This window comes from Rhinopithecus bieti, unplaced genomic scaffold (assembly GCF_001698545.2).
Source record: "Rhinopithecus bieti isolate Rb0 unplaced genomic scaffold, ASM169854v2 scaffold_25304, whole genome shotgun sequence".
Taxonomy (NCBI): Eukaryota; Metazoa; Chordata; class Mammalia; order Primates; family Cercopithecidae; genus Rhinopithecus; species Rhinopithecus bieti.
The window spans coordinates 172232-198163 of NW_016811568.1; the positions used below are offsets into that span (position 1 = coordinate 172232).

General features: G+C 48.6%; 2 protein-coding genes across 7 annotated transcripts in view; both read left to right on the top strand.

Moving 5' to 3' along the window:
- CCDC134 (coiled-coil domain containing 134) overlaps positions 1–6395 on the top strand; it is a 30862-nt gene extending 24467 nt beyond the window's left edge. For 3 of the 5 annotated variants that reach the window (XM_017894127.1, XM_017894131.1, XM_017894130.1), the window contains one exon: positions 2256–2857. In XM_017894127.1, coding sequence (XP_017749616.1) covers positions 2256–2381 — 126 coding nt within the window. In that variant the 3' untranslated portion in view covers positions 2382–2857. Of the gene's footprint in view, positions 1–2255; positions 2858–6350 lie in introns of those variants that run through there. The other 2 variants (XM_017894129.1, XM_017894128.1) reach the window with 2 other exon arrangements.
- Positions 6396–8515: 2120 nt separating this feature from the next.
- The window catches only part of SREBF2 (sterol regulatory element binding transcription factor 2), a 78183-nt gene continuing 60766 nt past the window's right edge, over positions 8516–25932 (top strand). Inside the window, exon 1 of one of the 2 annotated variants that reach the window (XM_017894114.1) lies at positions 8516–8791. In XM_017894114.1, the coding sequence (XP_017749603.1) occupies positions 8704–8791 (88 nt within the window). In that variant the 5' untranslated portion in view covers positions 8516–8703. The remainder of the gene's footprint in view (positions 8792–25932) is intronic. The other variant, XM_017894115.1, reaches the window with a different exon arrangement.

The window sequence follows — 25932 nt, forward strand, 5'->3', positions numbered from 1 at the left end:
ACCCACCTTAGCTTCCCAAAATGCTTGGATTATAGGCATGAGCCACAGTGCCCAACTCCAGTCTTCAAAATAAAGACCAAAACACTCTTAATATGAAACATTGAAATAAATGTGAACTATACATACATTTAAGAAAGATTCATCAAAACAAGTAAGATAATTATTTATCCATTTAGTTCCATTCAAGGTCCAGCCTCTCCCAGCAACTCAGAGCATAAGGGAGGAACCAACCCTGGACAGGACGCCCTCCCATCACAGGGCGCACTCACACACACCTCCACAGTCAGACTGGGACGTTATAAACATGCCAGTGAACCCAACATGCACATCTTTGGGATGTGGGAAGAATTTGGAGTACCCAGAGAAAACCCACCAGAACACGGGGAGAATGTGCGGACTCCACACAGTGGCCCCAGCCAGGAATCGATTGTTTTTTTTTTTTTCTCATCCACATTATAATGACACGACCTTGAACTAAACCACATTATTCGAGGACCTGCTGTACTATTGTATTTCCTATTCTAACGTGGCTTGCTCATTCATTGAAAAAACACATATTGAGTGCTCTCGAAAAGCCAGGAAGACTCTGTGCTAAGGCCTTGTGGCAGAGGACACTATCCTCCTACCCTCATGGAATGTGGTGTTTGGGAGGGCGATGGGCACAAGAAAGAAGGAATCAGGACAAAGTCGAAGAGAGCACACCACCAGGAGCAGCCTCTCAGGGAGTCAGGACAGGTCTAGGGGGCAGTGAACCAGCTGAGCCCGAGCTAACGTGGCAGAAGGGGGGTTGCTGGAAAGAGCATTCTGGGCCTCGGCCGCAGCACATGCAAAGGCCTGGAAGTGAGAGGGTACAGGGAATCCAAGAACATAAAGGCGGAGGATATGAGGTAGGAACAGAGAGGCAGCCGGGGTAGACCTGCAGATACACCGTGTAGAACTTTGTCTTGAGAGTCATGGAGAGCCGTGGAAGCTGGAATGTGACATGAACAGATTTTCATTTTGAAAAGATCCGTCCAGCACAGTGGCTCATGCCTGTAATTCCCAGCACTTTGGGAGGCTGAGGTGGGTGGATTACCTAAAGTCAGGAGTTCGAGACCAACCTGGTCAACATAGCGAAACCCTGTCTCTACTAAAAATATAAAAATCAGCCAGGTGTGATGGTGGGCGCTTATAATCCCAGCTCCTTGGGAGGCTGGGGCAGGAGAATCGGTTGAACCCAGGAGGCAGAGGTTACAGTGAGCCAAGATCGCACCACTGTACTCCAGCCTGAGCGACAGAGCAAGACTCTGTCTCAAAAAAAAAAAAAAGAAAGAAAGAAAAGAAAAGAAAAGGAAAGCTCCAACTGCAGTGAGGAGAATGACTTGAGAGGGACCAAAGGGGATGTGGAAAGCCCTTGGGAGGCCCCTAGAGTCATCCAGCAGAGAGGCGGAGTGGTGATGGGGGCAGCAATAGTAGAGACAAAGAGGTGGATGGGTTTGAGAGATTTAGGGCTTGAAATCAGCCAGGCCTTGGTGATGGACCCAAGGAGGGAGAGGAAATGCTGGGTGCAGGTAGGGCTCCTGGGTTTCTGCCCTGCTGCTCATCAGAACAGGTACTCTGGGAAGAGGGAACCATACTGAGTCTAGGGTGCATTTGGGACATCCTAAAGGAGGTCTCAGACAGGCATTTGAACGTGGAGATACAAGTTTGAGGGGTAACTGACCACACAGGCCAACAGAAGCTATGAGTTAGATGAGACGGTCTGGAGAGAGACGAGGGAGGAAAACCAAGGTCCTGGGTTGCAGTTGAAGAATGCCCCTCCCCCCCGCCATCCCCCGCTGCCAATGAAGTCCTTATTCTCCACCCCCTCTACTTGCTCTGTCATCTGTGACTCTGGCTGACCTCCTTCCTCTCCTCCTGAAGGGTGCAGCAGGTGTGGGGCTCCCGGGTCTGTGGTGGTCTCAGCCACTCTATCCCCTCACCCTGGAGGAATCTGTGTATCATTTCTCAGATGCCCCATGTAGGTTCCCACCTCAGCATCTGTCCCTGCACCTAGAATACTCTTCTCTTCCCTCGTGCTGTTGGTTTGGCAAACTCCTGCATATCTTCCAACACACACTCAGCAGTTCTCCCCAAACCCGTTTCACTGTCTCCATGTCTGGGGCAGGGCCTGTGTCCAGGGAACCTTCCTATTCCCACAGCCCGCCGGTGGCCTAGCTCAGAGCAGGCTCTTTGCTGTCACAGACTAAATCAGACTTCTCTTCTCTTCCCTTCAGTTCATTCCCAGCACTGACCCTTTCCAGAAGGCCCTGAGAGAAGAAGAGAAACGCCGGAAGAAAGAGGAGAAGCGGAAAGAGATCCGAAAAGGCCCAAGGATCTCCAGATCCCAGTCTGAGTTATAGCCCTGGAGCAGCTCAGGGCTCAAGGGGCCACAAGGAGGCAGGTCGGGAGGAAGAAGAGGTGGAGGTGTGGTTGTGGTGGAGAGCACCAGCCAGCCCCTTCCAGAAGGAGAGGCCACATTTGCCCAGCCCCCTGGAGCTGGGTCTGAGCCCTGGCTGAAGGGACTGAGCCTCATATGGCTGGATTTTCTCTCAGGGGCCTCCTGCTGAAGGGGCCTTCAGAGGACTTTATACTGGAAATATGACCCTGTGCAGACTGCTGGGGGAGGCAGGGGGATGCCTGCCTGGACCCTTTTGGTGGCTGAAAACCTCTGGCCAGCTGGCTTCCACTCTTGGGGGGGAAGCAGCAGAAGTAGGTTCTGAGCCACAGGTGAGGGTGCCACCCTGCTACTGGCCCCACTGTGTCACAGAGCTGCCCAGCACAGGTCCCAGCCCCTCTGCAGAGACACAATAAAAGCCAGCGGACCCTTTGGACCAACCAAGGCTCAGGGATGTAGAAACAGCTTGGAGGATGTTTCTGCCCCACCGGTGGTGGGGGCCAGGCCCTGGCGGGGCAGAGAAGCAAGGGGCTTGGCTTGGGCCTCCTGTTCCTACCCCAGCACTGCCCTTGACAAAGGATTGGTGTTGGGAAGGGACCTGGAAGTGTCCTGGGATCTGAGAAACATTTAGCTCAAGAAGACCTTGGAGCAACATGATCTCTGTCCTCAGATGTCTGGGGACAGTCATTGAGCAAGTACAGGGAAGTCAGCTTGTTCTCTTCAGCAGCACTGGAAGATAGTCAACCTGTGGGTGGGGGGCTGCAGGGGGACAGGCCGCAGCCCTGCAGGAGGCCATACTCTGCAATGGCTGCCATAAGCTGCATGGGTCAGACAGCTTCACGTCTCGGGAGGCCACAGGGCAGGGAAGATGCAGAGGGCATGTGGCCCTGGGTAGGGCAGCTGACCTTCACTCATGCCCCTCCCAAGCAGAGGAGGGAAGGGCTTTAGTGAGAATTCTAGCTCTGCCTCTTTGACCTTGCCAAGTCAGGATCTGCCTCTTAAAGGAGCAGAGGAAACCATCCCAGATCCCCTCGACACCCAGCCCTCTACCACTGACAGAGCCCAAGTTAGATCTGAGTCTTAGCCCTTCCGATTGCTGCCTCGCCCTGGCCCACCCTTCTCCCCCCGTGCTGCAGCTTCATTGGCAAAATTAATTTGATGGTATCTGAATCCCCTGCCCAGCCCTAACCTGTTTCTCTGAGGCTGGCCTCTCTGTGGGGCTGTGGCAACAAAGGGAAGCTGAGCCTTACGGAGGCCTCATGGAAGGGCCCAGAACATCCTGCACCCGTCAGTTACTCAGAAGTAAAGGGACAAGAAGCAGCTGGAAGAGAGCTGGGTGTGGGGGCTGGAAGGAGTGCTGGAGAAATTTCCCCATCAGAACTGTACCAGCCACCTGGGTCCACTCACTGGGCAGTGGAGGCAGGGCAGTGTGATGGGACTGACTCAACAGACCTAGCTCTGTCTCCACCCTACCCCTCTCAGGTTGTGTGACCCCAGCCACATGGACACCAGAGTCTGTGAACTAAAGGGCTGGACCATGGCGTTAACAGTGGAGGGTGTCCAGGTTCTTGGTGTCTTGAACAAAGAATTGGACAGATGCACAAAGCAAGGAAGGAATGAAGGGTTTTATTGAGAATGAAAGGATACTCCACAGTGTGGGAGAGGGCCTGAGCATAGGGGCTCAAGGGGCCTGTTACAGAATTTTTGGGAGGATTCCAAAAAATCCCCTAGAGGATTCCATTGGTTACCTGAGGTACACCCTATGTAAATGGAGAGGATGAAGTAAATTTACAAATTCATTTACAGCATATGCCCTATGGGGAGGATATTTCCTGTTATAGCTGAAGCGTGAATTGGCCTTATGTTCCGTGCCTCCAGACCCTGTTTTCCTGCATCAGTGGGAAAGGGTCAGATTCACTGGCTCAGCTGTTTAACCTGTCCTGATGCCAGCAGCTGGAGCTAGGGGTCAGGACCAGCCCACAAGCTCTTCCCTGCCGGGAGGACCAGGCCAGTCACTGTCCTCTTCATGCTGGAGAGTGGTCGTGGTTGCTGACTTAGCAGAGAAGGTGCTTCACTTTCCCCTTAACTGGGGAAAAAACTTTCTAAGAACCAGGCCTGCTTGGCAGCAGACCGAGCTTTCTTGGGGTGGCAGGGAGGTCAAGGGATACCTCAGAACAGTCAGGGGTGGATCCAGCTTCGGCTGGAGGTTCGTTCTATTGAATAACTTCTAGGGTGTCTGTCATTAGCAGGATTTGTATAATGTGAAGCAGAGCTGGGCAACTGGAGAGCAACGGGGAAGGCAGCCCAGTGTGGTGGCAAGACCTGGGCAACTTGGGACCAGCCTGCGCTGTCTCTTGCCAGCTGTTGTTATCAGAACCAGGCTCTTCACACTCAGATCCTTGGGCCCCCCCATCTCAGAATGCCCGGTGGTTGAAAGGATGAAACCTGGAATTTAAGTGACTTCTCAGTGATGTGTGCCCTTCTCTGATGGTTCCTTGTTCATCCCATAGATTTACTGACTGCTTGCTGTATCAGAGCCAAAGAGAGGGGCCTGGTCTTACCTATCTCCTCATCTGCCCCTTCTGGCACCGCTTTCCTCCTGGGCTCTTCCCTCTAATACCTTCATCCTCTCTCCATCTTGGTTAATCCTGTCCTTTCCACCCTCAAATGGGCACCTTCAAAGAAACAAATAGAACTACTCCACTCGCAGCCTCTCTCCTTCCCTTTGCTGCCACTGTAGATTGTTACAGTCACTTGCTCCAGGAAGTCCATTTTCTGAGTCTTACTGCAGGCAGAGCCCACCCCCTCAGCTGTAAAGGCCCTAGGGCACATGTTTGTCCAGCCGCCTCTTGCAGCTGGGATTGTTACGTGACTATAGCTCTACCAACTGTATATACCACTGTGGGAGTCGTGCTGGTGGTCACAGGTACCGGGGCAGCAGCAAAGGGGTGGTTCTAGTGCCAAGTTCAGTGACCAGTGCCAGGGATGCCCAGTGGTGGCAACAGTGGTGTTCTCAGTGTGATCTTGGACATTGCTTCTGTCTACTGAGCTGCTAGGCCCAGTCTTTGGAACCATCGGGGAGTCTGTGAGCTCCCTGATATCTTTTAAGCCAGCGTTTTCCAGTGATGGCACTATTAATGTTTGGGGCTGGATAATTGTTTGGTGTGTGTGTGAGGAGGGCTGTCCTATGCACTGTAGGCTATTTTAGTAGCATCCCTGGCCTCTCCCTACGAGATGCCTGTAGCAGTCCCCCAGTTATGACAACCAAAAACGTTTCCAGACATTGCCAGATGTCCACTGGGAGGGAAAACCCCCCTGGTCCACAGCCCTTCTCCTTATTCTAGTCCCACATCTTCCTCCCCTCCCCGTCACTGTTCTCAGAGAAATGCTGTTGACAACTCCTTGAGGTGATTCTCTCAGGCTTCTTGTTGTTTGTTCCCTGCTGTCAAGCCTGAGCCTGCTGTCACTTCTGGATTCTTCTTTCCTCACCTGCCCCCATTTGCATGAAGTTTTTGTGGGGCTGTTTCTATTTTCTTCTTGGGCAGCCATACCCTCTAAGACTTAAAAGCTGAATACTTGCCATGTTACTACCTGATAATTCTCATCGCTTATGTTTCCAAAACCAAACTTGTTATTTCCCTCTCTAACCCCATCTCTGTGTCAAACAGTGGAGTACATACTTTTGGTTAATCCAATTGGAAGGTTTCCTAGAGGAAGTAATATCTGAACTGAATCCCGAAAGATTGAGGGAAGAGGAAGAAAAGGACAGGTGCTCTGGATAAAAGGGGGAAGTGTCAGAGGAAGTAAATGAAAAACCATATATAAAATTCTCTTCTGTGACCTGTAGCAGGTGCCCAATCCATGGTAGATATGGAAACATAGTGTTTACCAGTCTCATCCATCCCTTTTCTTTTCTTCTTCTTTTTTTTTTTAGACAGAGTCTCACTCTATTGCCAGCCTGGAGTGCAGTAGTGCTATCTCGGCTCATTGCAACCTCCACCTCCCAGGTTCAAGTGATTATCCTGCCTCAGCCTCCTGAGTAGCTAGGACTACAGGCGCTTGCCACTGCGACCAGCTAAGTTTTGTATTTTCCGTAGAGATGGTGTTTCACCATGTTGACCAGGATGGTCTTGATCTCTTGACCTCATGATCCATCTGCCTCGGCCTCCTAACGTGCTGGGATTACAAGTGTGAGCCACCGCGCCTGGCTGTCCATCCCTCTTCAGATGAAGAGCTCAGGTCCTGAGGAGGGAGTTGTCAAAAGCTGCTCTATATCTCAGAGCCAGCCGTTGTCCTCCTGCTAGCCAGAGCAAGGTACCACCTGGAAGAGATGTTCAGTTACGTGGGACCCAGGGCCAGAGGGAAAATATCAATGTTTCCTGAGGTTCGGGTCCGGCCACTATTCTTCCACCATTTCTACTGAACCTTCACTTGTACCCCCTCAGTCCATTTGGCCAGGCATCACGGCCTCTGGGCAGGTTCACCAGTGAACTATGGGAACAGGTGCTGTGTGCCACCTCTGGAGGGGGTTACTGAGGGCAGGACACATTCTTTTCCCTGCCACAGAGATGTTCAATAAATATTGTCAATTGAATGTGCAAATAATCTCACTTAACCACAGCTATGAGGGATACTATTTTATCCCCATTTTAGAGATGACAAAACTGAGGCTTAGAACAATTAAACAGCCCAAGGACACACAGTGAATTAGTGGATCCACGTGTCTGCCTCCACACAGCCTGTGTGTTCTTAATTATTGATTACTAAGCAACAGCTGCCTCTCACAAACTGGCAGGAAACTTATTTTTCCCTTTTATCAATATATTGTGAAAGCCTTTTCTTGCCAATAAATATACATTTGTGTGTGTAATTTTTAATGATCCCGTGGTATTCCATGTGTGGATGTAATTTACATATTCATTTCCTTATTCTCACCTCTTCCTAGTTACAGTGCTTCTTTTTTTCTTTGAGACGGAGTCTCGCTCTGTGGCCCGGGCTGGAGTGCAGTGGCACGATCTCGGCTCACTGCAAGCTCCGCCTCCCGGTTTCACGCCATTCTCCTGCCTCAGCCTCCCGAGTAGCTGGGACTACAGGCGCCCGCCACCACCCCGGCTAATTTTTTGTATTTTTAGTAGAGACGGGGTTTCACCATGTTAGCCAGGATGGTTTCGATTTCCTGACCTCGTGATCCGCCCGCCTCGGCCTCCCAAAGTGCTGGGATTACAGGCGTGAGCCACGGCGCCCGGCCTACAGCATTTCTTTAAGCACTTGTAATTTTTATTCCTTAGGATAAATTCCTAGAAGTTTACAACACGACCAGCTGCGAGACGGGGCAGTGAGTTGCTTCAAGAAGTGGAAATTCGTGGGTGGGCTGCGCTTCAGAATCCTGGTGGAACTTTTTCAAAAAACTCGTGCCCGGGCCCCCCCGCTCTCAGGAGGCCGGCGGCGGGCCTGGGCACTGGCGTGGTTTTCAGGTCCTCAGTGGTTCCGAGGTGCCAGGGATTGAGGACCACTGGAGAAAACGCGAGGTCACGGCGGTGCAAAGCAGAAGACGTAAAATCCTGACCGACCTGGGACAACTCGCAACCCTGTCAGCCTCTGTGCCCGCCTTTGTAAGAGGGCTGGGAGAAGCGGGCCTTGGATGACCCGGACTCCGGTCCCGAGCACTGGGGGGCCAGGTTTGACTCCGCCGGTTTTCTCAGGCAGTCAGGGCGCGGGGAGGCAGCTGGGAAGATGACGTAATGTGCTCCCAGCCAGGGCTGGAGGCGGCCAGCGGTCGCAGGTGGAGGGTGGCTTGTTAACCCTTCACTCCCAGGCCAGTGAACGGACTTGCGTGTGGCGCAGATCCAACGGAGAAGGCAGCGGCTCCTTTAAACAAGGCGAAGAAGGTTAAGATGATGACCCGGCGGCTACTCCGGGCATTCGCTCCGAGGCCGCGAGGGGAGGGACCTCACTATGCAAATTTGAGCTGCTGATCGATGACGCGCCATCACCCCACGCGCCGCCTCGCGCGCCCATTGGCTGAGATGAGCCTGGTCCCATTGACAACAAACAGGGGGGCGCGGGGCCTGGAGGCGGGGCCGCAGGGGGCGCGGGATGGGGCGGGGGAATCCCGCCCCGCCCTTTTCGTGCGGCGCCCGGGCGCAACGCAAACATGGCGGCGGGTGGCACCCGCCGGTGAGGCGGTACCGGGCGGGGGTTGTCGGGTGTCATGGGCGGTGGCGACAGCACCGCCCCCGCGTCTCCCTGAGCGGGACGGCAGGGGGGCTTCTGCGGTGAGCCGGGCGATGGACGAGAGCGGCGAGCTGGGCGGTCTGGAGACCATGGAGACCCTCACGGAGCTGGGCGACGAGTTGACCCTGGGGGACATCGACGGTGAGTAGTGGGTGGGTGGGAGTGCGGGGGCCGCGCGGGGAGGAAGGGGTTACGGCGGCTCGCCCGGGTGCGCGTGCGCCCACCCCCAGACAGCCCCGGCTAGCGCGGGAAGAACCCCGAGCGCACGGTCCCCCCGGCGGTCCCCAACCCTTCCGGCGCTGCAAGCTTGAGCCCTGCCCAGCCGCGCCGCTCCGGGAGGCCGTGGGATCTGGGGCGCCGCGGGGCCGAAAGCGGCGCGAGGGTCGCGGGTTCCAGAGCACGGGGCCAGGGACGTCGCGGGGGCGTCTCAGGGAGCGGCCTAAGGAGAGAGCGTGGCTGCCGCCTCCCTCGCGCGCCCACACGCGCTTTGCGTGGTCCGCTCTCCCGCCGCCCGCGACCGTGCGTCGCACCTGTCACTCCCTGCCCGGCCGCGGGGGCGGCTTTGGGATTCCCGGGACCCAGCCCCCAGTCTCCGCGCCCCGAATCCCTGGGCTTCTCGGTATTGATCGACGGCCAGGTCGCCGGGTGCTCCGCGAAACTTTGGGCAGCGACTGCAGAAGCAAGTTGCTGATGAAGAGAGCAGTGGCGGCGGCATGTGGACACATCTCTCCGGGATGGAGACCCGGGCGCTCCTGCTGTCACGCTGCAAAGGGAATTGAGCAGAAGGAATTTTGAGTTGTGGCCCCTCGGGTACGGGCTGGGGAGCGGGTGGCCTTTGTTCCGGCGCCTTAACAGCGGAGTGGAAGAGCTGGTAGGAGCCCAGGGATCCTCTCTTAAAATACTAATTTTTCGACCACGGGAACCACGATTTAGAGAGGGTCAGCGGCTTGCTCAAGGTCACCCAGCTGGTTAGAGCCTAGTTCTTGCAGTTCCTGGGCCAGTATTGGTTTTTCTCTACCCCTCCTTTCAGGAAAGAGTCCAGTTGACTAGGCTAATAATCTTACTAACTCGATAATTGCACTCTTATGTTCTAGGGCCCAAAATACTTTGTATTATTTCACTTCTTCCTCACAACAATCCTGTGAGATATTCTTATTACCCCTATTTTAATGCAGTAATTAAAGAAGCTGAGGCCAGGAGATGTTGACTTATCTAAGGCCACTCACCTTAGAGAGCTTAGGCAGAAACACAGGTGCATTGTACTTTTCAGTTTTCAGCATGCTTTCATGTCCAGGATCTCACTACGGCCTTGCAGGCATGTATGATGGCTACATCCCCATTGTGCAGATGAAGAAACAGAAGCAGCAGAAGATTCTCTTTTGGGGGAAGAGATAAATGCAGCAAATTGAAAAGGATCTGTTTGCCATTTTCCCATTTTGCTTTTGTAATATTTCTCCCCTTGGTTTGTCCTTGCTTTCCATTTTGGTCTTGTGGGCAGTGTTGTAAGACCCTTAATTGAAGCCCCAGTTCTAACCACAGACTCTTTACTAAGTGCTCCTAAATACAGAAATGGGTTAACAGATGGGGGGTGGGGTAGGTGGGGGTTGAGAATATAGCAAGGGCAGCTAACATGTTTTGAGAACTTACGTGCCAGATGGTGTTAAACACTTACACATGTTAATGTTCTCAATCCTCATAACAACCCTGTCAGGTAGAGAGAACTGTTATACTAGTCATCTCCCTCTCACAGATCCTGAAAGTGAGTCCCAGGGTGCTTCATTAATTTACTGAAGATTACACAGCCAGTAGAAAGTACTGTATGTCTATAGCTGCCTACCTGCAAGGGCACAGAAAGAAATTCATGTGCATTTTGCATTCCTATTCCATGGTCAATTCCTACTTGTCTTATTTTGTTTATTTATCTAACTTTTAAATTTTACTTTTTATTTCGTTATTTTTTGAGACAGGGTCTCATTCTGTCCCCCAGGCTGGAATGCAGTGGCACAATCACAGCTCACTGCAGCCTTGACCTTCTGGGCTCAAGCAATCCTCCCACCTCAGCCTCCCAAGTAGCTGGGACCAGAGACGCACACCACCACGCCCAGCAAATTTTTTGAATTTTGTAGAGATGAGGTCTATTCTTGGGCTCAAACGATCCTCCTGCCTCGGCCTCCCAAAGTACTAGGATTACAGGTGTGAGCCACCTGATTTGGTTTTTTTTTTTTTTTTTTTTTTGTGACGGAGTTTCGCTCTTGCTACCCAGGCTGGAGTGCAATGGTGCGATCTCAGCTCTCCTCAACCTCCGCCTCCTGAGTTCAAGCGATTCTCCTGTCTCAGCCTCCCTAGTAGCTGGGATTACAGGCATGCGCCACTATACTTGGCTAATTTTGTATTTTTAGTAGAGACAGGGTTTCTCCATGTTGATCAGGCTGGTCTTGAACTCCCAACCTCAGGTGATCTGCCTGCCTTGGCCTCCCAAAGTGCTGGGACTATAGGCATGAGCCACTGCGCCTGGCTGAGTCACCTGATTTTTTTTAGAGACAGTGTCTGGCTGTTGCCCAGGCTGGAGTGCAGTGGCACAAGGCTCACTGAAGCCTTGAACTCTTAAGCTTAAGCAATCCTTCCAGCTCAGCTTCCCGACTAGTTAGGACTAAGTCATGTGCCACCATGCCCAGCTAATATATATATATATATATTGTAGAGCCGGTCTCACTGTGTTGCCCAGGCTAGTCTTGAACTTCCAGGCACATGCAGTCCTCCTGTCTTGGCCTCCCAAAGTACTGGGATTACCGGCATGAGCCTCTGTACCCAACCCTGTCTTAATTTGTAATGAGTTTAAATTACCTATTGGTTAATACTGTCTTTATCCCCATAGATTTCTGAATAAAATGGAAACTACCACCCTCTGGAAACTACCACAGTGGTTCAGTGGTTTCACAGGTCCCTTAGGTTTGATCCCAGTGGAAGAAGATTCCACTTCTTTGTCCTTCCAGAAGACCTGGTTTATAACAGTGCATAAGGTTTTGCCTCAAAATATAGTTATATACCGCACAAGGAAGAGGTGTGGCTGTTTTGTCACAGGAGACCTAGCGGCCAGGTTTGGGAAAAGTGGTTCCATGTCTTCAGTTGATCAATAAGTATTCAAGTGCTGGCTGTGGTTTCTGAGCTGTAAGGAATCATGAAAGATACCATAGAATTTTATGGCTTCATGGAGCTTAAGATGAGAAACTCTAGTACCAGTATAGAACAGCTTAAAATTGCACAGGGCAACAAGTGAAAGTCAGCAGTGAGGATAGCTTGGTAAAGTCTGACTTACCAGGAAGACCACATCAAAGAGGTAGCTCTTGACCTGGGCCTTGGAGGACAAAAAGAGCTGGGCAGGCTGAAGGTCAGTGGTCTGAAGATAAAATTATCCCTTGATTCTCACCCCTGTGTTCCCCTTATTGAATGTTAGCTCCATGAGGCAGGGACCTTCGTTTCATTCCCACTGAATTCTTTGCACCTAGAACAGTGCCTGGCACATAGTGCTCATTAAATATTTGTGAATTTCCTGAGTGATCCAGTGATCTTGGGCTGGGCAGGATACTAATTGTCCTGGACATGGTTTGGAGTTGGATTAGATCAAGGATAGCCAGCCTGGATGCTTCTAGGAGCTGTAGTCAGGTGAGGAAGGGGAGAGGCAGGGTGAGTACATTTACTTCCTTTGTATGTGTATGGTGGGGATAAGGGGTAGATGCAACCTAGAGAGCTTCCAGGAGGTGCAGGCAGGCAAGGATCCATTCCACAATGTCTGCTGTGTTCCAGTCCATTGGTACCCTTCAAGGATATGGGCTCAGGGAGGCCACATTCATTCACTCATTCAACACATCTCTTGAGTGGCTTCTAAGTATTCCTGTGATGGACAAAGGATAACTTGAGCGAGACAGACGATGTGTCTTCTCTCTTAGGAAGCTTACATTCTTGGTGGAGGAAATACAAGTTGAGTAAAATAAATGAACAGTTTTGTCAGGGCACTGTGAAAAAAATAAAATTGGACCATATTATAGAGTGTGACTGGGCTAGCCTACTTAGATTTGGAAGTCCAGGGAGGCTTCTTGGAAGAGACGTATCAGTGTCTCTTTTTCAAGAGATGCCCAAGTCTGGATTTTTATTTGAAATACCCAGATTTATCCCAGCACTTTGGGAGGCCGAGACGGGCGGATCACGAGGTCAGGAGATCGAGACCATCCTGGCTAACACGGTGAAACCCCATCTCTACTAAAAAATACAAAAAACTAGCCGGGTGAGGTGGCGGGCGCCTGTAGTCCCAGCTACTCGGGAGGCTGAGGCAGGAGAATAGCATAAACCCGGGAGGCGGAGCTTGCAGTGAGCTGAGATCCAGTCACTGCACTCCAGCCTGGGCGACAGAGCGAGACTCTGTCTCAAAAAAAAAAAAAAGAAAAGAAATACCCAGATTTTTGGCTGGGCACAGTGGTTCACACCTGTAATCCCAGAACTTTGGGAGGCTGAGGTGTGTGGATCATGAGGTCAGGAGTTCAAGACCAACCTGGCCAATATGGTGAAACTTCATCTCTACCAGAAATACAAAAATTAGCCAGGTGTAGTGGTGCACACCTGTAGTCCCAGCTACCTGGGAGGCAGAGACAGGAGAATCACTTGAACTCGGGAGGCAGAGGTTGCAGTAAGCTGAGATCATGCCACTGCACTCCAGCCTAGGCAACAGAATGAGACTCCATCTTTAAAAAAAATTCTGGACACGGTGGCTCATGCCTGTAATCCCAGCACTTTGAGAGGCCGAGGTGGGTGGATCGCCCGAGGTTGGGAGTTTAAGACCAGCCTGACCAACATGGAGAAACCCCATCTCTGCTAAAAATACAAAATTAGCCGCGTGTGGTGGTTCATGCCTGTAATCCCAGCTACTTGGGAGGCTGAGGCAGGAGAATTGCTTGAACCCAGGAGGCGGAGGTTGCAGTGAGCTGAGATCGCGCCATTGCATTCCAGCCTGGGCAACAAGAGCAAGACTCTGTCTCCAAAAAAAAAAAAAAAACCCAGATGTTTGTATGTTGGCTCAATTTTAGAAAAAAACATACTATAGGCACCCAATAAAGCATGTGTGCTAGTTGATCTGTGGTGTCTTGTCTACTGCAGAATGTTCTATTGTCCCAGGCCCCCAGGTTTCATTTTGTGTTATATATCTCTAGTTTGAGAAAGGGCCTCATGCACTGTTACACAACAGGTCTTCTGGAAGGGCAGCAAGGTGGGATCCTCTTCCACTGGGATCAGGAAAGGCACAGTCATGGAGGTGACCTTTTTGCTGGGTCCGAATAGATGGGTGGCAGGAGCAGCCTGACAAGTATGTGGGAGGAGTTAGAACAAGCTGCCTTTAGAAATAAAAGACTACTAGAGATTTCTTGGAATATAGTGTGTGTGAGTAAACAGTAGAAGATGAGGTCTTAGAGGTGAGGTGGAGCTAAATTGTACTGTAGATGCAAGGTGTTTTATGGAATATAGGGAGGAATTGTTGAAGATTTTCAAGTAGGGGGTGACACACGAATCATGGGTTTTAAGAAAATTGAACTGTGGGCTGGGTGCGGTGGCTCACGTCTGTAATCACAGCATTTTGGGAGGCTGAGGAGGGTGGATCACCTGAGGTCAGGAGTTTGAGACCAGACTGGCCAACATGGTGAAACCCCATCTCTACTAAATAATACAAAAATTAGCTGGGCGTGGTGGCGGGCACCTGTAATCCCAGCTACGTGGGAAGCTGAGGTGGGAGAATCGCAATGAGCCCAGATTGCACCACGGCACTCCAGCCTAGGTGACAGAGCAAGACCTTGCCTCAAAAAAATGAAAAGAATATTGAACTGTGGTGATAGGCAAGGAAGACTGGAGGCAGGGAGGCCAATTAGGAAACTGTAGGCATCCAGGTGTGAGGTGATGAAGGGTGACAAATTTGGATGGGAAGTGGCCCTCATTCAAGTGCCTTTCCATGGCACTGACTTGGGTCTGTGCTTGCTTCTCCCTGCAGACACCCAGTTTGACAGAGTACCCTGCAGTACCTGGCACTGAATAGGTGCTCTGTAAAGGTGTGTCTGATGAGGAAAGGAAAGCACCTCAAGTTCGGTCTGAGTGTTCACACCATTGGGAAAGTTGGAATAGCCAACTGGGTGAGCTGGGAGTGAGTGTTGGGGATGTGACAGGACATGTCCTCATTGAAAGCTTGGCCCTGAAGGCAGAGCAGAGGGAGAATTCTAAGATCCCATTAAGACTTTGAGCCTGGAGCATTGGGAGAGTTCAGAAGTCAGCAGGAAGAGCTGGTTTGGAGAAATGAAGAAATTTTGTCTTAATTGTGCTGGAATTGGGGTGCCTGGGGGTCATCCAGTAGGAAATGAGACGTTCGTAGATACTTTGGAGAAGGTAAAACTGGGATGGAGATTGAAGAGAGGCCCTGCTGAGTCAAGAGGAGAGAACTGGGAGATTCGGGGTTAGGAAAGTGGTAGCTTTTCAAAGAGTAGTCCGTAGATGATGGAGACAGTGCCACAAAGAACAGAAAGGATGACAAGGCCATGCAAGGAGTTGTGGGACTTGGTATTAGGAGGCCGACCTTTGCCAGAACAGTCAGATGAGGGAATCCAAGGCAGAAAGGAAGCAGGGGTGAGTGGGAGATGGGCAAATGGAGGCAAGTAGTTCTCTTTGGAGGAAGTGGAATAATTTTTTCAATGAGCTAATCTACTTTCTGTCTTGATGAGTTTGCCTATTCTGGACATCTCATAAATGGAATCAGAGAGGTAGCATAATATTGCTTAGGTTCATCATGTTGCAGTGTAGTGTTCTATTGCATGGACACGCCGCATTCTCTTTTATCTACTCAGTTGATGGACATTTGGGCCGTTTCCACTCTGGCTACATTATGAATGAAGCTGCTACAAACTTTTGTGTACCAGTTTCTGTGGACATATATGTTCATTTATCTTGGGTAGATCTTCTACATTTGTTGTTGTTTATGTTTTCCAAGGGCTTATAATACATAGTCCCGTTTATTCACGTGCTTAGTTTCTGTGTTCCTGTAACTAATTCAGCCCTAAATCTTGTGATGGAAACTTTCAATGTAGTGGTCAGTTCCCTTCTTTCCTGCCCCATCTGATGGCTATTGTTTAGGTCTGCTCTCCCCTCACTTACCTTGGGACAACCCCTAACCATCACCTTTGGGAGCAAAGTTGAAGCTCTTCTTTCCCGTTTCTTGTTTTTTTACTCACTTATTTTAGTGGAACACATCCTCCAGTGGCTTCCTGAGAAAGAGTACATTGGAGGTAACTCTTTGAGGCCTTGCCTATCTAAAAACGTCTTTATACTAACCTCATTCCAATTTGGTAGTTTGGCTGAGTTTAGAATTTTAGGTTGGACAGAGTTTTATGTCAGAATTTTGAAGGCATTGTCTGATTATCTTGCTTCTAGTAGAGAAATCTGATGCCATTTCCATTCTTGATCCTTTGTGTGTGACCTGTTTTCTTCTCTGGAAGCTTTTAGGATCCTGTCTTTATGTTCTGAATTCCGTAACAATGTGCCTTGATGTGACTGGGCTGACAGTCACTGTCCCTACTTGTTGGGGCTCTGGAGAGCTGACTGTGTCTGATACCTGAGTTCATGCAGTCCTGCTATCAACCTACTTGTCACCCAAGCCTGCAGAGGAAATTCCAGTACCTGAACCTTTCCATGGCACTGATTTGGGCCTCTGCCTGCTTCTCCCTGCAGACACCCAGTTTCATCTTTGGCAGAGTACCTTGCAGTACCTGGCACTGAATAGGCACTCTGTAAAAGTGTGTCTAATGAGGGAAGGAAAGCACCTCAAGCTCAGTCTGGGTGTTCACAACACTGGGAAAGTTGGAGTGGCCAACTGACTGAGCTAGGAGTGAGTGTTGGGGGTGGTTGTGGTCAGCACACCCCGGGAGGTAGAGGTGGGAGAAGAGTGGAAACTGACTTCACATTCCTCCAGGGAGGGATGCTTTGGAAAAACTGCTCGGTGAGCTGAAGCACAGATCTGCTTTTCATCCCTTTTGTACCTTTTTAAAGACATAAGGTGTGTTTTGACACTGGAGTATATAGAGGATTGCTAACGTTTGGGTTGAAAGAGCTGCTGTTGTCCACAGCTTATTTATTTTCCACCCATTTTTATCTCCTGGTCTCATCCAGTTACATTTCCTGGGATATGTTTTTGGAGGTTGCTTAGATCACGACACTAGAGTCCCCTGGGTTTCTCCTCCCTCCTCTATTTGGCCTCGCCCTTGACAAACATGCCCCGCATTCACACCCAGGCCTTTGGCCTAATGTTCTTGAATGCTGCTTGCTTCTCATTGAACAGGCTTTTATATAGCTCTCATATTCAGTTCATATCTTGGCATTTTAAAAAATATATATTTTTGCTTCTTTCTCAACTCGATCATTTCTCTCCTCAAATTTATAATTTAAAAAAGGAAATTCTCAAGCAGTTTTATTCAATAAGAACTTCGTGAATATCAGATTGTCCATATCCTTCTAGATTCCTGTCCCAGCATTGCTTCTGTGCATCCATATCACAGTGTTTTCACATATGGGTTGCTATATGTTGAAGTAGTTGAGGTGTAATCACCATATAATCTAATGTGATCCATCTGAATAGGCAAACCCTTGCATACCTGTGTACCTGTTGAACATTTTCATCATTTGCAATTTTTTCTTAACATGAGCACTTACTGTTGTTCTGAATAGTTGTAAACAAGTCACTTGGGAATTTGTTCATGGGTGTGTGTCTTCCAAAGAGGAGTCTTTAAGTTGAGCTGGGTAACACACTGCCAGCCATAGCCCTTTCATTTTAAAAACATTTCCAGTGCTACAAATTACTATGGTGATTGGGAATTACAACTTGGAAAATATTTTTATTTTTCGAAAAGATAGTACGTTCATATGAATCAAAATCAAATACATAAAAAGATGCTGTGAAAAGTCTTGCTCCCAGCCCTACCCACTATCTGCCTAGTCCCACCACTCCATCACAAGTAATTAAATTTTTAGTTTCTTTTACCTGCTTCAAAATGTATTTGTTATTACAAAACAAGCTAATAACAAATACCGATTTTAGTTTTGCTTTGCTTTCCTTTTTGCCTGAAAAAGTTTAGCACGCTATAAGCCCTGTTCCTCTGTGTCTTGCCTTTTCCTTTCCACTTACCAATGTATCTTATAGATCATCCCAGGCTTTTTCACTGCTGCATGGTTTCCCATTTTATGATGACCTGTAATTTATTCTTCCAGTCCTTTTTTGATGGACATCTGAAGGTATTTTCAGTCTTTTGCTATTAAAAACAATGCTGCAATGAATAGCTTTGTAAATTCATCCTTTCACACATGTGCAAGTGTAGATGCAGAATCAGTTACCAGAAGTGGGATTGTTGGATCAAAGCAAGGGTGGTGCTGTCTCCAACATTTAGTTGTCACAAGAATCCAGTTAGGTAAAACAGGAGAGGGGTCGGGCACTGTGGCTCATGCCTGTAATCCCAGCACTTTGGGAGCCCGAGCTGGGCGAATCACAAGGTCAGGAGATCGAGACCATACTGGCTAACATGATGAAACCCCGTCTGTACTAAAAAATACAAAAAGTAGCCGGGCGTGGTGGCACGAGCCTGTGATGCCAGCTACTCGGGAGGCTGAGGTAGGAGAATCGCTTGAACCCGGGAGATAGAAGTTGCAGTGAGCCAAGATCTCACCACTGCGTTCCAACTTGGACGACAGAGTGAGACACTGTCTCAAAAAAAAAAAGATGGCCAGGTGTGGTGGCTGATGCCTGTAATCCCAGCACTTTGGGAGGCTGAGGTGGGAGGATCACCTGAGCAAGACCAGCCTGGCCAACATGGTGAAACCCCATCTCTACTAAAAATACAAAAAATTAGATGATCATGGAGGTAGATGCCTGTAATCCCAGCTACTTGGGAGGCTGAGGCAGCAGAATTGCTTGAATCTGGGAGGCAAAGTGATCCGAGACCACACCATTGCACACCAGCCTGGGCAACAGGAGCGAAACTCTGTCTAAAAAAAAAAGATAAGAGGAAGGGGCAGGACCTAATATTTGTTACTGGCTCTGTGTGCATTTGTAGTTTTGTTAGAGCCTGCCAAACTGCTGTCCATAGTGGATGAACCAATTTACACTCCCACCAATGTGTGGAAGGAGCCTGTTTCCTCACAGCTTCCAGGCACAGTCAAATTGGGACTCTTTATTCCCTTTATTCTGCCTCTTTGCTGTACTTTTGCCAATTTAGAGCTCTCACCGCCCCTGTCCCCAACACTGCACACATACAGACCCTTCTGGTCCTGGCCTTCTGGCTCCTCACTCAGTTTTTCTCTGCTCAAGACCACGAAACAGTCAGTGGGTAAAGACCAACTTTCTAAGCGATCCCTTCCAATACCTCACATGTCCCCTTTACTTGCTCAGGCCCTTAGTGACTGGGGTTTTCTTACACTTCTGCTGTTCTGGGTTTTTTTTGGAGTGATCCTTTATCTGGTTTGCCTGCTTTCCTTACTTTTAAAATTGCTCCTTAAGATATGTACAGCAGGCCGGGCACATTGGCTCATGCCTGTAATCCCAACACTTTGGGAGGCTGAGGCAGGCGGATCACTTGAGGTCAGGAGTTCGAGATCAGCCTGGCCAATATGGTGAAACCCCGTTTCTACCAAAAATACAAAAATTAGCCAGGCATGGTGGCACATGCCTGTAATCTTAGCTGCTCGGAAGGCTGAGGCATGCTTGAACCCCGGAGGTGGAGGTTGTAGAGAGCCAAGATCACACTACTGCACTCCAGCCTAGGCAACAGAGTAAGACTCGGTCTCACAAAGAAAAGAGAAGAGAAGAGAAAAGATGTACAGCAGCTCCTTATTTTCAGTCCTCTACTTTGGGGGACTTGAAAATGGTTTCTTGTTTTATGCCGTTTTACTGAAACTCTCTTCTTGTCTGAGTTCTCTTTCATGTAGTTTCAGAGTGGGTAGTCCTTGCTGCCCCAAAATTTCAGTGCATCCTCATGTAAAAATTATTTGGGGCTTTCCATCACTATAAATAGAGGTGTTTTGGAAGTTGCTTCCTTTCACTGTAGTTCTCTTAAGACCACTTTTCACCAAAATCTGCAGATATTTTAGGAAATGCCCTTTTGTTATAAATAGTCTAATTTCTCACAATACTTTTATTTGACCTTTTTTTTTTTGATGCAGAGTCTAGCTCTGTCCCCCAGGCTGGAGTGCATTGATGTGATCATGGCATATCACAGCCTTAAACTCCTAGGCTCCAATGATCTTCCTGCCTTAGCCTCGCAAGTAGCTGAGACTGCAGGCACACGCCACCAAGCCTGGCTACTTTTTTTGTATTTTTTGTAGACACGGGGTCTTGCTGTGTTACTCAAGCTGGTCTTGAACTCCTGGACTTAAGTGATCCTCCCACCTTGGCCTCCCAAAGTGGTAGGATTACAGGCATGAGCCACTGCACCTGGTCCCTTGATTGGAATTTTTAAAAATCAGTCTTAGTAGTTTTTCTGAGTTAGTTGGGTGGACTTTCTGTTTTTTTCTTGGACAGAGCTGGACCTCAGCTTGTGATAATTGTTTTCTATTGTGTTTAATTCTTCCTACGTGCACATATGGTCAAGCACCACTTAACAATATTTTGATTAATGGTGGACCACATATTTGATGGTAGTCCCATAAGATTATAATGGAGCAGCCAGGCACAGTGGCTCATGCCTGTAATCCGAGCGCTTTGGGAGGCCGAGGCAAGTGGATCACCTGAGGTCAGGAGTTCGAGACCAGCCTGGCCAACATGATGAAACCCCATCTCTACTAAAAATACAAAAATTACCCGGGTGTAGTGGTGAGTGCCTGTAATCCCAGCTACTCGGGAGGCTGAGGCAGGAGAGGCTGAGGCAAGAGAATTGCTTGAACCTGGGAGGAGGAGGTTGCAGTGAGCTGAGATTGCATCACTGCACTGCAGCCTGAGTGACGAGTGAAACTCCATCTCAAAAAAAAAAAAAAGATTATAATGGAGCTATTGCCATACCATCTAGGTGTGTGTAAGTATACTCTGCGATGTTTGCACAATGATGCAGTTGCCTAATCACACATTTCTCAGAATGAATTCTGTTGTCAAGTGACACATGACTTTATTTGATAATGAATACAAGACCATTTCATCTTTATCCCACATAGATACATTGAGATGCATTGATGTTCTCTAAGTGAATGTGACTCATCCTGTTCTTTAATAGTTATTGACTGTTTCTGTAGTCACCTCTACTTTTTGATCATTCACCAGGTTTTGAAATCACTGTGTAGGCAGCACCCACTATGCAGTTCAGAACTTTATGTAGGCCTGTTTTGTACTGGGCTCCAGGTTCAGTGTTGGCAAATAAACAAAGTCCTTGTTCTCGGCCGGGCGCGGTGGCTCAAGCCTGTAATCCCAGCACTTTGGGAGGCCGAGACGGGCGGATCATGAGGTCAGGAGATCAAGATCATCCTGCCTAACACAGTGAAACCCCGTCTCTACTAAAAAAAAAAAAATACAAAAAACTAGCTGGGCGATGTGGCGGGCGCCTGTAGTCCCAGCTACTCGGGAGGCTGAGGCAGGAGAATGGCGTAAACCCGGGAGGCGGAGCTTGCAGTGAGCTGAGATCCGGCCACTGCACTCCAGCCTGGGCGACAGCAAGACTCCGTCTCAAAAAAAAAGAAAAAAAAAAAAGTCCTTGTTCTCACAGAATGTGTATGGCCCTGGGTGCCAGACACCGTTCCATGCCTTAACCTACATTCATCTCATATTGTATGTTTTTTCGTGTAGTCTTTTCTTCAATTCTATGGTATGCTACAGGTGAAGAAACTGAGGCCTAGATCACATAGCTTGTAAGTGATGGAATAGTGACCTAAATCCAAACATGTGCAACTCCAAAACCCATGTATTTTTCCTCTACTCCACGCCCTATCTGATGTAAGCAGGCTTCTAAGTTGCAAATACCAGGTGGTGTGGTATGCTTTGAAGCTATTCATTCAACATGTGTTTATCAAGAAGTGTCTGGCCAGGCGCAGTAGCTCACACCTGTAATCCTAGCACTTTGGGAGGCCAAGGTGAGAGGATCCCTTGAGCCCAGGAGTTTGAGACTAGCCTGGCAACATACCTAGACAACATAGTGAGACCCCATATCTATTTAAAAAAATACAAAAATTAGCCAGGCTTGGTGGCACTGGCCTATAGTCCCAATTACTTAGGAGGCTGAGGTGGGAGGATCACTTGTGCCTAGGAGGCTGAAGATACAGTGAGTCAAGATCACACCACTGCACTTCAGCCTCGGCAACAGAGTGAGACCTTGTCTCAAAAAAATATATATATATGTGTTTGTGGGTGTATGTACACATGTACACCCACACACACATATATATGTGTATGTATATATATTTTTTAAATTAAAAAAAATGCTCTATGCTGAGCACTTAAAGTGACTTCCTCTGGGTCCCAGGGTACTTTCTGAGCCTTAATTTCCTCTGTAAGATGGGGGTTGGGTACCTTAGCTCACTTAGTTCTTGCAGCACCTATGATGTAGCTAAGGTACAAAAAAGGAAGAGGACAGGACCTAACTTCTTTTGGCTCTATTTAAAAATGAATGAGGAACTGAATGAACTTCAGTTTACATGTTGATGTAGGACTAGGGGACCTTTTTTTAGAATATGTTTGGAAATGTTTATTTTTTCCTTTTGAAATGGCTTTTGTAGGTGTGGTAGTGGGACACAGAGGAGCAGTCACAGAGTGTGGTGCAAGTGACCACAAAGTCAAGGGTTCAACTTTGTTGACATGATGGAATTTTTTAGAGTAGCAGAATCCCAGAGCCTATGCCTTAAGGTAAGGCTCCCTAGGGAACTTTGTTTAGAAATTAGTCCTAAACTGTCGAAGGGCTTGCAAACTAGAAAATTTCTGCATATCTCAGGCCTTGAGAATTGCTAATGAACATTGTCTAAATGTCCCTTACAAGCTTGCTCCTCCACCTGGCCCTGTGGAACAGGTCTGTTGGGCTCAGGATCTGGTTTGGAACGGTGATGAAATTTCGAGCTGCTGAACCAGATGTGGAACTGCTTTGCTAACCTGGTTTCTGCCCAGTTTAAGCCCTCTCCATCCCACAGCTGTGAAAGGAAATCATGTTTCTTCCCAAGTGCTAACATTCCTGTGAGGCCTTACACTTTACCCAAGTCCTCCTGATACGTTTGTCTTCCTTATAAGTGCTGTAAGATCGAGGCTTGATTTCCACCCCCACCACCCCCCACAAGACGGAGTCTTGCTCTGTTGCCCAGGCTAGGGTGCGGTGATGCAATATCAGCTCACTGCAACCTCCTCCTCCTGGGTTCAAGCGATTCTCCTGTCTCCTGTAATCCCAAGTAGCTGGGATTACAGGTGCGTGCCACTACCCAGGCTAATTTTTGTATTTTTAGTAAAGACAGGGGTTCAACATGTTGGCCATGCTGGTCTTGAACTCCTGACCTCGTGATCCACCCACGTTGGCCTCCCAAAGTGCTGGAATTACAGGTGTGAGCCACCGCCGAGGCTTGATTTTTATGCCCATTTTCCGTGGACATAGATGAAGGCACTGAGACAGAGAAATTAGATGATTTGCCAATGCTTCCTATGCTGATGAAGTGGAATGAACTTGGATTTTCTGATGTGAGATTCCATGTTCTTCGCTGTCCTGTGAAAATGAGGTGGAAGATGCCCTGATTCAGGAAGCCTGTCTGTCTAGGAGCCCCTTCTCTGGTCAAAAGTTGTTTTTTAAAAATCCTTGCTGCATTTCAGCATGAATGAGTATCCACTGTATTCACAGCACAGTGGTAGACGGTGTTAGAGAGGAATGAAATGGCCTCTGCTTTCGGGGAACTAATATGTAAACATACAGTCATAATACATGGGAAAATACAACAGAGGCTGTAACAGAGGAACAACTCTAAATCTTTGGAGCACTGAGGAAGGGAATTAGAAAGATCTTCACAAGGACTTTAGCATTTGGGCCGAGTTGTGAAGGGTGAGTAAATAGGATTTTAAAAGGTAAAGGAGTGGGCATGGTGTTGATTTAGATAGAATTAGACAAAGTTGGGAATAATTTGGCATGCTCTAGGAATATGTGTCAGAGTACTGCATAGGACAGAGGTTCTCAAACTTGAATGTGTCTATGAACTCCCAGGGTATTCCCAAAGATCTGAATCTGGAAAGTCTGGGATGTTGTCCAACAGGAACACCTAACTAGTGGAAGGGGTAGGATCAGAGACGCCTTCTCAGGGATAAGCTGAGGTCTTAAAGGGGTGGAAGGAGAGAACAGCTGTGTTCCAGGCTGAGTGAACAGCCATTTTGAGGGGCTTGACCAGTGCTGGTGCTCGAGTGTCTGGGTTTTGTGTAGACCACACTCTTGATAACTGTGTTGTTTGTTATCTTCCTCAAACAGGGTTTTGGTCGGGTGCCTCCTTGCTTCAGTGTGTTCTTTATAAGTCGGGATTCTTGGTGATAAGCGGCAAAAACCACTTCTATCTAGCTTGAATAGAAAAGGATTTGTTAGAAGGGTGGTGCATGGAATGACTAAAAAAGCTGGAGAGTCAATTTGGAAAATGGGCCAGAACCAAGGAGGCTCCTGCTTAGTACTCGTCTGCCTTCATGATCTGTATATTGTCTCTGCTTTCCTGGGTCATTCCCTCAAGGGTCGCACTCCTTGTGGGAGCATGCACAAATCAGAGCTGACTGGCAGGAAACCTTTCTTCACATGAGGACTGCCCAATGGGGATTCTCCAAAGGAAGATCAGGGTGCCAATGGGAGGGTCGGGTCTGAGGATGGACAAATGGAACAGAAGTGGCAAATGCCCACCATGTATTCTGTGTCTCTCCTTGCCTCTGAAATAAAAGCAGTTTCTGCAGCCAAATGTATATGGTAGCATTAAGTCAGGCCTTTTACAATTTAACTATAGGCAGCTCCATCTCTCCATTTTGCACTGTGCTCTCTACTTCAGCAGCTTACAGGACATTTCCTGATGCTGTGGTTTGCTCAAACTATTTCCTTTGCCTGGAATACCCTTCCCTCTGTCTAATTTATAAACCCTTTTCATCCTTTAAGCTCGGTTTTCACTGCCTGCCAGGATGGATCAGTCCTTTCTCTACTCTCTGACAGCTCTTTCTTTGTGAGGCACTTGTCTGTTCTTGCCCTTGTGGCAGTTTATGGAGTTGGTTAGGTTTCTCTGTCTTCTCTGTGAGCATGGGAGGTGGGAAGAAAACCAATACTTTTCAGTCTTTGCTCTGTGCAGAGTTCCACACAAGGCACATAGGATCCTCCAGCTCCCAGCCCAGAGTACATGGCATATGCAAATTTGAGTAGATGTTTGCATTTTTTGTTTGTTTGTTTGTTTGTTTGTTTTGAGACGGAGTCTTGCTCTGTAGCCCAGGCTGGAGTGCAGTGGTGCAATCTTGGCTCACTGCAACCTCCGCCTCCTGGGTTCGCGCCATTCTCCTGCCTCCATCTCCTGAGTAGGTGGGACTATAGGCGCTTGCCACTATGCCCGGCTAATTTTTTGTATTCTTTAGTAGAGACGGGGTTTCACTGTGTTAGCCAGGATGGTCTTGATCTCCTGACCTCATAATCCACCCGCCTCAGCCTCCTAAAGTGCTAGGTTTACAGGTGTGAGCCACCGCGCCTGGCCGGATGTTTGCATTTGTAGCGTGGTTTGATGACCTGCTTTGCGAGTATTCTTTTTCTCCTTAGTTTTAGGGAGATTTGGGGGCATGGTAATGAATGGAAAGGTAAGATGATGGGATATTGGGGTCTTTCATTTTGCCTGAATGGTTTAAGGACTGAAAAGGTTGAGATCTCTTGCTTTGTAGACTCTGCCCCAGGAGGAGGACAGTTCAGGTGAAGTGACTTGTGCCTGATTTTGTTGGCAGTGGGTCACCTGCTGTGAAATGTGAGGGCCTCCTTTTGCAGAACAGGGTCATACAGGATCAGTTCCTTGGAGTCTCACTCTGCATTTTGCTCAATGTTGTAGTCTCCTGCTAAAAGAGAGTGAAAGAGGGAACAGTGTGATGCCAGGGCGGCAGCAGGTGAAGAGCTGGGAAATACAGGAAAGACCTGGGATGACACATCCTTCTCTCTCTGAGCTTGGGGCATTCACTCTACTCATTTGTGAATGAAGCACGTACTGAGCACCTGTCCAATGCCAGGCTCTCTTCAGTGATACTGTATAATAGAACCACAGCATCTGCATTATGT